At 38.3% G+C, this 14468-nt stretch overlaps 3 protein-coding genes across 3 annotated transcripts in view; 2 read left to right on the top strand and 1 right to left on the bottom strand.

The window, feature by feature from the left end:
- Window positions 1–2521: 2521 nt before the first annotated feature.
- LOC133996032 (perforin-1-like) lies at window positions 2522–4678 on the bottom strand. Its single transcript, XM_062435568.1, has 2 exons — window positions 4143–4678; window positions 2522–3923 (listed from the first exon to the last, which is right to left on the bottom strand). Exons 1-2 carry the CDS (start codon window positions 4676–4678, stop codon window positions 2732–2734), a joined length of 1728 nt encoding a protein of 575 aa, XP_062291552.1. The 3' UTR covers window positions 2522–2731.
- A 6810-nt stretch (window positions 4679–11488) lies between these two features.
- Window positions 11489–12618, top strand: LOC134000944 (myeloid-associated differentiation marker homolog). Its single transcript, XM_062440473.1, has one exon. It carries the CDS (start codon window positions 11719–11721, stop codon window positions 12616–12618), a length of 900 nt encoding a protein of 299 aa, XP_062296457.1. The 5' UTR covers window positions 11489–11718.
- Window positions 12619–13770: 1152 nt separating this feature from the next.
- The window catches only part of LOC133989674 (testis-expressed protein 2-like), a 30039-nt gene continuing 29341 nt past the window's right edge, over window positions 13771–14468 (top strand). The window contains exon 1 of the mRNA XM_062428160.1: window positions 13771–13910. The gene's annotated coding sequence lies outside the window, so the exon portion shown is untranslated. The remainder of the gene's footprint in view (window positions 13911–14468) is intronic.

Raw genomic sequence — 14468 nt, 5'->3', positions numbered from 1 at the left:
CACTGTTGAAAGGATATAAGGATTGGGACTGCCAATAGGTCTGACCATAATATTGGAAACCACGCTCTGAAGTTTTCTAATGTCACTCTGTAGTGTATAGTCTAACGATATGTTCGTCGTTTTATTTGGAGGACTTGTTGTGATTATAGTGTGGACATGGACTGTTAAGATGTTTAGCTCAAATAGCTCCATAGCTGTAGATAATTATAGATAATGCTGCAACCAATTTTACAAAATCAATCAGAATTTATGTACACACGCTTTTATTTGTCTTTTTTTATTATAAAGAATTAGGTGGAATTTGTAAATCTTTTAATACTTAATTATAAAAGTAGGTAATTGTTATATAAATGCATAATCTGAGTCTTGAACCAAAACATCAAATCAAAATGTCTTGTGTCTAAACCAGGTGGACAGTTTTTTTTTAAAGGATCAAAATATATGCAGCAGAACCACAGATATGTTATTCCATGTATTGTTCTTTTTTATCAAAACCTGAAGCCTACAGTACCCATAATGCAAATGGAATACCAGCAGTTCAGTTGGAGATTAGGGTACATGATCTACTGAATGACTGTAAATTTGATTTCTTTTGCTTGACTGAGCCTAATGACTTTTCACACCTTAATCAAACTATTCCTCCTGGGTTTGTCTACACAGCACAACCCTGTACCTCTGGCAGAGGGGGTGGCATGGCGATACTATACAGTGAAAAGTGGAAAGTGTCCTCCGTTATGGTGCCTGTGTACCCTTCATTTGAGTCCACTGCTCTGAAAATCAGATGCTGCCGGGATTTAATGAACTGAAAGAGAAACTTTTCACACAGTGTAAACACCGGTGAATATAACCGACACTGTGAGAATCATCCACATTCATGATTAGGTCAATACAGATGCTTTAACAACAGATGTACAGATGCTTTTTTTGTTGATAAAAGGAAAGCCATAGAGCCTCCAGAAAAGGGCATCTTTTTTTTTTTTACAAAAAAAACCAACAAACTCAGCATCAGTTCACTGTGCATACAGCACTGCCCACCACAAAACCACACAGACGTCATGGTGCTCCTCACCTGCAATCCCGTGGAGGAAGAAGGCCACCAGTTTCATTTGTTGAACTTTTGGTTTCGTTTGTGATTGAAAAGGTTTATCTTTTAATTACAGCTTTGATTCTATTTAAAATCGTTTTGTGAAGGCATAGAGTAACAAGTGAATTCAGCATGGTTTAAGTTGTTGAATGTATGAACGTGATCAATGTAATCGCCAGAATATGTGTTAAATATGGTTGAAAAATTGTTTCAATCGTATTATTACCTCTCATACAGTTGGACCATCGAGAGCGGCATTGTGCAAGGTGCTGTGTAGTAACAGTGAAGTGGTAAATAATAATAATAGTAAATAATAGTGACATTTAAGTGTATTGGTGAATCAACAGTATGCAGAGTTACATTTTTCTAAAGTGTTTTTTTGTTTGTTCAAAAACTGTTTTAATCATATAATAACCTCTTATACAGTTGTCAGGACTGTCTGGAGCAGCACTGTCCAAGGTCCTGTGTGTAAAAAGCAGAGTGTATGCACATAAACATCTTTACAACGTGCCCTTAAAATAACTGTGAAATACTGTGAAATCTAAGTATAGTGGTACATCAAAAGTATTCAGAGTTACATGTTTTAAAAAAAAATAAGATCTTACTTCTTACTTCTTCTTGGAAAATCATTCTGAATCATGTGAATGTATGTTTGAATGCATCCACATCTCTTCCTCTGGGGGAATACCTGGGATATTTCAGGTTTTCAAGAAAAGGCTGCACAATTTATTTTTTACTCAAGATAGAGTTGGACTGCCATCTTTCAAACATACCTGTTTGGCTAGTGTTCTTGGGTTTTGGAATAGGTTCTGTTTTAGTTCTGTAATGTTCAGACACTGGTTTTAATAAAATTCAAGATATCAGTGTACTCAATATTCTAACATGAGAAAATGCATAAGACAACACAGTGTCTTTATTGACATATGTTGCTAATCGAAAACAATGACCAAGCCTGATGATGTGTCTAATGCTAGCCTACACACACACAGTGTTGTCGTGTTAAAGACAACTTTATTCTTTCTAGTTTGGACTGGACGTTTTCTTTTTACCCTCCCTACTTTAGTTAAATGTGTTTCTATTTCCTTATTTTTGTCAGGGCCCGGTAGTTTTGGAATATCGTATTGGTAGGTTTAGTTTGTGGGTCTTGTCTACTTCCTGTTTTATTTTGTTGTGTGTTTTCCCTTGTCTTGTGTAGCTTCTTTCCCTCCTGTTGAATGCTATATCTAGGGATAATAAGGTACAAAAAATACTTATACAATAGTATCTCATTTAATAGGTACGCTCTGAGCACACGTCTTCAAATGTTTGGACAAATTATATATGCTATATCAATACATGTACAATTATAAGTATGAATTACAATGATACATGTAAACCACAAAATCAGACAATACTTTTTAACATACAAAATCACACACACGTTTCTGTTGTCTTTGTCATTGCTTTATTGGCAGAGAAGAAGCATAATTGGCTATAAAAACTTTGTTCTCACAAACACATTTAGAGAATTAAACTAATACATACCATGTGCCATTATTATTGCACACACAAGTCAAACATGAGAAACAGAGAGAGTAACAGGGCCAAAGATGCAGATAATGAGTAATATAGCAATCATGAAATCAAATCTTAATATCATTCATCACTTCATGTCACATTAACAGCTGGCCTCAACCTGAGAGGTTTAGCATGCTGCTTTCCTGTCTCTCCCAGAAGGACCCCATTTCTGGTGTAGAAAACCTTGGACAGAGAAGCACTCATTGGGGAGGGTATGTACTCTTGACATTGGTCACCACCAAGACTTGGTGCGCACTCTGCTATGTACGAAAAGAAGAAGGTACCATGATTTAACATGCAGCTGTCTGTCACCTTCCCCCTACGCAGATCAAATGAGCACTCGCCAAGCGGATCACTGTTCCAGTAAGTATCCTCATCATAAACACTGAATATAAGCTTGTTTCTCATGTTGATCACAATGGGTCCAAATTCAAATTTCTCTGACCATTTAGGATTATCATTTTCTGCTATGATAGCAGTGCGCTTTATCTGGTCACCATATTTAACCTCCACTGAACCATCTGTCCGAGTCCACTCATCACCATACAGCCCTTTTGCATAAAGCTTGGAAACTGTTAATGTTGCAAGACCTTTCCCAGCAGGACAGCAGTTTGACTTGACATTCTGATTATTGTTACAAACACAAGCACAAGGATCCCTTTTGCTAGATCTGTGCCCAATTTGACATGACTCTGAGCATTTTTTCAACACTGCATTTTTCTTGATGTACTTCTCCACCTCTTGCTTCAGTCCGGCACTGGCTGGATGACCACTTGGCAGTATGGTGTGCAGAGGCTTTATGTTGTACTGGACAATATCAGGTGTTTCTTTCAGTGAGTTAAGCCAGGCATTATAGACAGAGGGGTCTGACTGCCCTTGAAAGAGAACATCAGCTCCATTAATGTTTCCACCAATGACCTCTGTGGTACGCTCATTAAATGAGCTGCTAAAACTTTCATCAGAGCCTAACTTCTTTTTCTTTTGCTGACAGTGTTCGTACATGGCCTTAATGCTGGCAGTTTGTGCAAAAGTAGCTGAAGCCTCAACTGACAAACAATCCTTGACCTCTGTTGCTGACAGTCCATTCATGGTTGCCTTACAGGTCCTGACAGAAGTGATTGACTTTATTTCCCCTCCCAGAGACACTTGTGTGATGTAATGTGTACCATATGTATCAATTAGATTGCGATATGATGGCTCTGCTTTACGTGAATATGAAGGAAGGGAGCTGACGGCTGATTCAAACTCATGACTCAGGGGAGGTTCTGTAGCCAGTCTGTAGCTGTAAAACACAGAAATCAAACAAGTACGTAACAGTCAATAATAATGTCATATCATTCAAATGTTACTGTTCATGTTGTTTTGTTTTAAGTAAAGTTGCTGTCTTTATCAACTATAACTGTCCAAAATATAAAATAAAGTATTGCAGCAGCTCTGTGAACTGAAAAAATAAATTCAGCGTTAATGTAGAGAAGACAGAAATATCTGTTCACATACTCACCGGTAGAAGTTACAGTGGACAGAATGGCGCACGAAACTATAGTGGTCTTCTTTTGACTTTTTCATGGCAAAGGTTGATTCTTTGGAGTGGGAACCTCCAAAGCCAACCCCAACCGTGACAGAAGGGTCTACTGGGATTTCAAGGCCAATTTTCCAATCATTGGACACAGCTGAGGTGGAATCATTCACAAGGGTTTCAACGGAGTCATAAGCTATACTGGTGACGATTAAACTGCATTGTGGGAGGCTTCTCCAGTCCACTACAGCAACGGGGAGCTTCTGGTTCTCTTTGTTCTTGTAGCTGTTAGGGTATAGCCTGCAAGTGCCGTTGCCAAGTTTCCATGTTTCAGTGTCGATGACATAGGCACCTTTCCGTTCCATGGTGACGATGTCGAAGCCTTCCCCACCCAGATTGTAACCAGGGACAAAGTGAGCCTGCTGACACTGTTGTGGTGTACCAATGAAGCTTACACTGGATGACAGACACAGAGGACTCCATGCCCACCACAGGAGCAAGAGCTGCCACATCACTGTCATCTGTAAAAAGGGGTTAAACAACAAGAGAAGATACAATTGAAATTCAATTTCAATTTGAATGTACAATTTCAAATAGAAATATGATGGCATTAAACTAATGATGACGGTATTGGAAGCAGAGGAAGAAGAAGGGGTCTTACCTTACTGTGACTGTTGACAGCAAGCTCTGTCCACTAGCTTTACATATCTGACTTATATACAGCTTTAAACTTATGGAGGTGGAGTCTTCATTGCCTTTTAGTCATTTTATCTTTAACCATCTATATTTAACCAGTTGTTTTAAACCTTCAGTAAACTATGTGATTACTCCCCTCACACCTGATTAAGATTAGAGATAAGAAGATGATGATGCAGTAATTATGACCTGGAGCACTGGCACAGTTCAGATGAAATATATAAATGTTCCAGTGACTATGATTGTCCCCTAACCTAAACCCTATAGATTTTTTATCCATGATGATGAAGTCGCCTATAGGGAAATAGTAACTTTAATTCACACAATGTTTCTCTGACCTTAACAAAGGTCAGAGAAACTCCCTGAATCTCTCCCTGAATTTTACAACATGTTTTTTGTGACTAAATCAGACCTTAACCATAGCATTGTCACATCATAAAACATCATTATTTTTTCAACAGTGATTTGTAACATTTTGGACAATTTATCTTGTTCTGCTGATTACTGCTGATGGGGGATATGGATAAAAACTTCTAATAGGATTGCTGATAATATTGAAAACCACGCTTTTCTAATGTCACTTTGGAGTGCATCGTCAAAAGTACTTGATTATTGATCATTTGCCAGTTTTAGCTGCAACCGATTTTACTAAAGCAATCAGAATTTGTTTGAACACCTTGCTCTTTTTTTTTATTACAAAGAGTCAGGTGATGGATGTAGTGAGATGTGTTTCCTTTTCCCTTTCTCATCATTTCCTGTTTCTCCACTTCTCCCCCTGTGTATGGTCGATGTGTGTGGCTGAGAACACCGGTATGAGCTCGCTGGTTAAGGCTGACAATTAAAAGGGCAGAAGAGTCAGCAGACGGTGCCAGTGGGCCAATTGGCAGCTCCGTGAATCATAGTGTTTTTTGGTAGCATTTACCCCATCCAGGGGTAGGATGATCAGAATGGCCGGAGCCTCAGTCCGAGCCATCATCCTAACACCCACAGTCTACACATCAATTCACCCTCTCAACCCTCCCCTCATCCTCCCTCTCTCAAGCATATCCAGTGTCTCCTTCCTTCTGTAAGAACCATCAAGGGCTTCAATAAGTTTGGGTCACAAAAAGAGACACACCCCCAACAGCTTCCTTCTTTCTGAGTTCTTACTTGTCTAGTCCGTTTGGCCAGCTATATCCGATGGCCTCTTCACTGCTATAACTAAATGCAGTCTTCTGTTTTTAAAAACTTGAATTGCTGTGACATGATTTTGCCAGCAAAATTTTAAAAAGTTTTTTAAAAAGACTCACAATTGTCCTTGATTACACACAGGTGATCTCCATTCATCTTCTTTGTTGACATCTGCAGATGGCTGTACCACTGGCTATGTACTTATGTCAATCTAATAATATAGTTTTATACTTTTTCAAAATTAATCTAATGAAGTTCTAGAATAAATATAAGGTGCTTGGATAATCTTATAGGTAAATACCAGATGACTGAATAAATGTGACAATTCATGATGGTACTTAAAGCAGTTAATGCCTCCCTAAGCCCAGTCAAAAATGTGTTTCACTTACTTTTTCTTCATGTGGATGACCAAAACTATGCAGAATGATGTATGTCCAGATATAGTTTTCACTGAGCTTTTTCTGTGCTTGCTTCAAATCTAAGGTATGTACACCTGATTTTTGACATCATTACTCATTTGGAAGCCAATCCTGGTTGAATATACAACTTACACGTACGTGATGTGGAAACACAAATGTGCATCCAGCTGTTCATTTTTGTAATGAATGATATTTATGTAGTATTAGATTCTGGATTTTTCAATGAGGTCAAATTAAGAGATCTTTCAACATGCAGCAGAAGTAGTGGCAATAAATTAAGAACAGTGACATATGTCTCTGGAGGTGCATGCAGACTTCCTGTTCCACAGCTGTGCTCGCTGTTAGTGCTGCGAGTTTGCAGATGCGTCCCATCTTAAAATGATGTCTAAATGTACAAAGTAAATGCTTTGTATAATAAACCCATACACACATGTGGTCAAGTGAATAGAGCGCATGCCACGTATGTAGGGGACCCCGGTTCAAATCCTGGCCGGAGGGCCTTTGCTTCATGTCATCCCCCCTCTCTCTCCCATTATTTCCTGTCAACTGTCAAATAAAGGTGTCTGTGCCTGAAAAAAATCTTTACAAGTTTAGCTTTCTAACAACAAACTGTATACTTTCTATTTTTGTTAATACACAGGCAATCTTTTTCTTTCTTACACTATCGTTGTTTTTGGTGCAGGTTGATTGGATTACTGAACTATGCACGCACTGTATGACCTAAAGCATTAACAGCATTAAGACCTTGACTTCTTAACCCCTACATCCATCAGTCAACATTAAAGCATCAGTCACAAACTGTGACATGTGACATGGGTTTCACAAGTACATCAGCTGTTGAAGCATCCAGGTTCAAGTATTGATTACATACGTGATTGAATATGTCTGCAAGCATTTATTTTCACTGTATATACGATAGTTTTTAGATCAATATGTTGAAATGTACAAAATCCTAATTATATCCATTGTGATTGATTGCAAAACAGTAAAATATGTAAAACTCTAAGTAAGGTACATTCTGTGCACTGTTAATGCCTGGTGGTTGAGCAAATGTCACACTGTAAATATGTGGTAAATATCATATGTGTGAGTTGCTGTCAGAACAGTGATAGTCATCTCAAGAAACAAACTTCCTGTTTCGTAATGAAGCTGTGCAAGTTTGCAAATGCATCCTACCGTGAAACAATACAAAACAGTCTCTAAATGTCTATGGTGACTGATTTGTGAAACTATAAGTTTGTTTTGCAGAGCCCTTTACAGGCTTTGCAGAGTTTTTTACATGGTAATTTGCTGCATGTTGTATTAATCTTAGTTGTGGCGTTCCAGCAAATGTAGAAGTCAACAAGATTGCAGACAAGATACTTCTACTGTAAAAATATACATATAGACATAGTGCTCCACAGCAACCCTGCCTGTCCAGTTCCCACACCACAAAAACCCCAAATTCACACATTTGTTTTGCACATCTGACACAATTCACAGTTGCTCATGTGGTTTATCACATTTACTTGCATGAGGAAGCTTGATTGTGCAGTAGATTATTATTATTTTTTTAAGTTGAGCGCAACATCACTTTAAAATAATATAGTATAATTGTAATTAACATTTTAAGATTTATTTGTGTAGGTAACCTTTAGTGATCAATAATTCCATTCCAATTTTTACAGACAAACTAGTTAAGGCCACCTCATCTTTCCTTTCAGGCTCCTTATAGAACACATGGCAAATAATCTCTGCAGTTTAATACAGTATAGCTTATACAAGAGCTGTTTTCGAAAATAAATGACTGCAAGGCTTCTTGTGTCAATCTCGGCCTTTCTGTTATTATTCACTGATACACATTTGTCATGTGCTTTCATTTCATTGCTGTCAATGTGCTATGATCATATGGAACTTTTTGAGGATCTATTATACCTGTTAAAGAAACAAAACATGATATAGGTGTAAATCTATATAAGAGCTGACTGAACTATAAAGATATACATGTAAATATATGTCACATCGTTTTATGCTCCAGTGAGTTGAAATAACATAAGCAGCTCTACCATGTGTAAATGTGCCATATATTTATTGTTCTAGAGAATTTGCAGTAGAGAGAGTGCCCATGAGATCAAGATGTGCAAGGAGTATTATCAATACACCCTTCTGTGAACAGGAACTGCTGGTGTCCTTCTACCGAGCCTCCATTGAGAGCATTCTTACATACTGCATCTGAGTATGGTACACCAGCTGCACAGTGGCTCAGAGGAAAGCGCTCCAGAGGGTCATCAACAAGATCAAGCCCAAAAGATCGCCGGCTGCCCTCTCCCCACACTGGAAGACCTACACAGTTCCCGCTGCATCAAAAAAGCACAGAACATTCTAAAGGACTCTTCTCTCCCTGGACACTCTCTGTTTGAACTGTAGCCATCAGGCAGAGAATTCAGATCAGTTAAAACAAGGACAAACAGATTCAAATACAGTTTTTATCCTACAGCTATTACTACACTCAACACTGCTAATTAATACAACTGACTGAAATAGGGCTGTGCAATGACAGGATGTAACCGTATGTGGGTATACTTGGGCTGTTTTTATGTATAGTATTTATTGATCATCTTTTCTTTCTTTTTGATTTATTTCTATTTTTATTTTTTTATTTATGAATGATGCACTTTAAAATTCCGTTGTACTTGTGACAATGACAATAAAGATCTATTCTATTCTATTCCGATGCATGCCACCACCACGATTCTGAGAAAACTGTCTTCCGTGAATGCCAGATAGGGCTAAGAATACTCTATGCCCATAAATGGTCATACTCAATGCATCTAAAGTGATTTAATTTGCATATTGGTTCGTTATTCTACAAACAAGGAAACACAGTTACCCATCTGTGTGTTTAGGGAGTCATATTCTCTGACCTTGTTTGCCATATTAATGCTGCACCACTGTTATCACAGTGGCTCATGCTTTGCCTTCACCGTCTCAAGGAGAGAGACAGTATGTCTCTCTACCAAGATGATAGTGCTGCCTTTACTGTGACCTCAAGGCTTGACCATAAATAATTCCCTAACACTCTAACATTTATATTTGTTGAACAGCAAATGAAAATTGTCAGGTTATTTATTACCTATTGTAAATGATTGTCACAACACACAGTATGAAATTAGTTTTTTGGGGTTATTTTTTATGAATTCTCCCATTAAAATTACCATCATTATCACAATTGGATAAAAATCCTCTATATTTGTCAGCTCAGACAAGACTTTTCTAACAGACTCAATTCTTACAATCATTACAAAACAAGCTGATAGTAATGATGATAGTACACATATTATGCAAACTTGTATACTAGGGGTGTGCTATTCATTGCCATAATTAACATTTTTGTCTGCAGTGGATGGTGATTACATTGTACTATGGAAAGAAAAGCGGTACATTTGAGTCAACTTGACATTTTAGTACAGACAGCATTTCCCTCTTCTTCAAAATCTCTGCTCATAACAGAATATGTTATAAGTCCACCCTCTGCTGCTGCTCTTCCAGCACTACAGGCGGCCCTCATCTCTGTGTTCCTATGTTCTAGGTCTTCTGAAAACTTGCAGTTCATATTGTTACCACAGAGGGTCACTACTTTCATGCAGAAACGCAGTAACTACAAATGTCAGTTATTCATAACAGTTGTTTTCATGAGCAGGGCTTACTTTCATTTCAATAGCTCTCAAAGCCTTCTGTGCTTCTCTATGCAACAATCACTAAAACATTGACTATTCAGTGCCGCTGAAATTATTTTTCAAAAGAATATTCAAAAAATTAATGGACAGAGTTGCTGCATTGTCGTAAAGAAAAAAATCAATAACTTTAAAGTGTTGTTGAAAGACTAAAATAAAATCAAACTCATATTTAAATATTATAGGACTGAAGTCAGCTGTTGACTAAACATCGGAGCCTTCACCATAAACTGATGAGGTTACGTCTTTACTTTATTAAGCTGTTGACAAATGAAGTCAAACCTCTAATACACACATCACAGCCATGGTTCTGTAATAGCTGGTTACCATTGTTTATTAGCTATCTTCTGTCTTTGTGGAGCATGTCTTCTCCCATCTGTCAAAACAGACATTTTTTAACTTGAGCTGTGTGACACAAGGGAATTGATGTATCCATCGTCTATTTATAACACAGAGAGCAGGTGTGTCCATGCATAGATGCAAAGTAATTGGCTGGGATTTTCAGAGAACCCTTTTTGCTTGTGTAAATACACATACAGGGAACATACTTACATCTGCACTGTGAAAGCATGCATGCACACAAACATACACATCTGTATCATCATAGGAAAACTTTATTGAGTGTAGGTGAATGCATGCACTTTTTGCATACAAGAGAAAAACATTAGCACATATGTGCATGAACACACATACATTCAGACAATGAAAGATTTACAGCTTGCTGCTTGCACCCACACAGATACTCAAATCTTATTTCCATCAAGCAACTCAAACACATTTCCAAGTGTTGTCAGTTGATAAAAGACTCTTCACAATATCAGATTCTTCTCCACTGAGAGTAGAGCAGATTCATTGCATTCAAATGATCTACAGCCCTCAACAAATCAACAGATCTTGCCCTATTACAAATGCCCCACAGACAGCTTCATACACCATGTAAATAACTATTCAGAGAACTACCTGTCATCATATTTTAGTTTTGCCTCGACCGGTGAGGTCAAAGTAGTTGATAAGAGGCAGGCAGGTGATGGTAAAGGCTGTTGAGTCAGTACAATATGTAGTTTATTTTTCTGGTATCTCAGAAAAAAAGGAACAGCATTTCATCAGAATCAAGGGTGGGAGGCAGATAGCGTTGTTTGCATATGTTTTTTATTGTGGTCATTTTCACCTACCTCCAGTGCGACTGAAAGTGCACTGCTGCAACCTCAAAAAGGAAGTAGGCGAGGCCTCTTCTTTTTTTTGACAGCTACGCTGTGTGAAGTACTATCCAAGAGGTGCAATTTTGAAGTGTTACCCTTTATGTAAAAAGGATGAAGTGCCGGTGAACAGAACAGAGAGTAAGCATGTGTTTTATTTTCATGGTTCAAGTGATTTAGTGTTTTTGAGATTTGTTTGAGGTGACTTTTTTCGATGGACTCTATTGGACTAGCACGATATTGGATGGATATTTTTGGAACACTACTTGTTGGTTGACAAAGCTTTTGAACCACAACCTTTTTAAAAATAAATCTAGAGTAACTGAGACTCTTGGATACTACATCACTGAGATTAAACTTTGTGACAATGCCTGTGATTGTACTAGAGGCCAGAGACTTTGCCAGTCCTCTTTTTTTTGTGCGGACATGGGAAGTCTTATCCAGTTGTATTACCTTCAGTCTGGTGGCTTCGCTGGAGAAATCGGAGTTAAGCAGTGACTCAGATCAAGTCAAACATTTTGACACATTCCAGGTCTTCTGCATGTTTACCTGGTGCTTCTTCTTCACCCTCAGCCTCCTTATCCACATTCTCTCCGTCATCCAGTTCCACAGCCTCATCCCAATATCCTGGAAGAACTTGACAGTGACAGTGGCAGTCTTAGGTGCACTGATGTGTCTCAGTGCCTCTGTGGTTTTCCCTTGGATCATCATGGACCACCAAACTGTTTGGCCGCGCGCTGTGGCGGCTGCCGTGGCCTCCTTTGTCACCTTCCTTGCTTATGCCTCAGAGTCCTACGTCCTGCGCACTCAAGCCCATGAGCAAAGAGGCTACATGGGCAGCATGCCTGGTCTGCTCAAGATACTCCAATTGTGGGGTGGCTGTCAGATGATACTGCTGATTGTGGACACAGTTCGCAATCCAAGTGTAATAGATTGGCAGCTGTGGGTGTCCGGCGTGTCATATGGTATTTGTTTATTCATGTCTCTAGTCATACTAGTGGTAATATTAGGGGACTTTGCAGGGCGATGTCTTCTACCTTTTGACAGATTTTTAGCTGGCTTCAGTCTGATTGGAGTGCTGCTGTACATGGTGGCCACAGTGATTTGTTTTACCAAAATACTGCAGTTTGGAAACCTTCCACAAAATGTCAAAAGAAGTGCAGAGCCGGTTATCATGGAAACAGTGGTTGCCACTATTACACTGTTAGCCTATACAGTGGACCTTGCCTTCTCCATTAAACTGCTGTGCGACAGGAATCACACATGAACTAGCACATAATGGTAAATGTACTGAATGTGAAGTTCATCATGTACAGTCCTGAATTGATAAGGAGAAATTTGTGACTTTGGCAAGTATGTAAAAGTCAAACTGAATGGATGCTTTTAATTAATGCTGTGTAATCAAACTCTGTCTCTACAATGCTAACGTACACGTTCACATATTAAACCTAATACAAAAAAAGTATTAAACGGGTCATTATGATTGCACTGCATTTTTCAATTGAATTCTACAGATCAGATTGGTTGTATTGACGCGAGAAAGTAGTGTGACATTTATGGTGCGGTTCCCTATGACATACATACTATACAACCACTATGTTACGTGGTTATGTGACCTGTGCACTGACTCATAAGCATACCTCATTCTTTATGGACATAATAATTGTACTGAAGAGATAGCTATACAAAGAAGTTACCACTCATAAATCTAAGACTACAGACTGTAGACTAAATATTCTCATCATATCATTGAAAGATTATTAATATTCCAAGTCTAATGTCTTTTTTCAGATCATACACTTCTCAAATGTTGAGCTCATACTCTCATCAGCCTGACGTGGTTTACATTTACCTTTTAATTACACTAGATGGCAACACTCTCATTAGCATGTACCCCTATTTAAATCACAGGACTGGACTTTAAATGTAAAATATATGGTTGAGCTGTTTACTATAGCAGAAATGTATTTGGTTTCAAGAAACCTTTATTGCAGCAGTGTTTAATTAGATAAATCACACCAGGCATCATTTACTTTTTATTAACTGCCTGTTGTGTAGGGCAAACTATTCATTTAACTATTCGTTTAACGATGGCTCTTACTTAATTTGAGGTTAATATTACGTGGTAATAAAACAAAATGATTTAGTGTCGTTCTTGTTTCCTACATTGTTAAGACTGTGCAACATTGCAACAACGTATTTACATTGCACACTGTTTACTCTCACATCTGCCTCATCTGCTCTAAGCCCTCTAAGCGGCTCTATCGAAAAATCGATCGTCGAGCTCTGACCACGCATTGAGCCCATAGACTGTATGCGTGAGCCTAACATCGTGCTGCTCGAGCTCGATTACTCTGGCCCGGACTGACTCCAGCAATGTTCCTTTAAGGAGCTGAGTCCAGTCAGTTGTCAACAGGCTGAGCGACCAAACAACTTGGTACGTGGAGCTATTAACACAATCGCTATCGTACGTTACCGTGTTTGGAAAAAAGACTCTTTTTTTTCGGACGTACAGTTCTATTCCGCGCATCCAGACAAAAATGAAGTTCCCCGGACATGGTGAGCTATGTTTATCTTTTTTACACGTCTCTTTTTGAAACAGTCTGAGTTTGATGAGATAACCTCGACCGACACGGACAAACAAACAAATTCAAGTTGTAACAAGCTACTTTACTTTTTCAAAAGTGTCTTTAACGTTAGCTTATAGTTTGATATCATGTAAAATGTGAGCTAATTAAACCAACAAAAGCCTGTGAGTCAGTGTTGTTAGCTTACTATCCTACCTGCATCACAAGACAGGCTGGTTTCACTAGACGATGTTAGGTTTGCTATTAAAGCTTGACAAGCCTTTATTTAGACCAAGTTAGCATAATTATTAGCCGGTAATGTATCACTCTTTCCAACAAGACATATATATATATGTTAATATATATGAACCTAGCTACTTCTAGGAAAGCTTTTTATTGATTACCATATGGTTCAGTTGGAGTACACGCACTATACACAAAGGCTATTAGTTTCACATTAATCTAAACACTTAGCTGTTTACCAAGTGAAGTGTTTGTGTATTTCCAGTTGTATTTCCTACTGATTTTTGCCTTTTTTCTGTTGCTGGTC

The sequence above is a fragment of the Scomber scombrus genome, chromosome 2 (assembly GCF_963691925.1).
Source record: "Scomber scombrus chromosome 2, fScoSco1.1, whole genome shotgun sequence".
In the NCBI taxonomy this organism is placed as follows: Eukaryota; Metazoa; Chordata; class Actinopteri; order Scombriformes; family Scombridae; genus Scomber; species Scomber scombrus.
The sequence above is the reverse complement of the archived record's forward strand: the minus strand, read 5'-3'. Positions and strand labels throughout refer to the sequence as shown.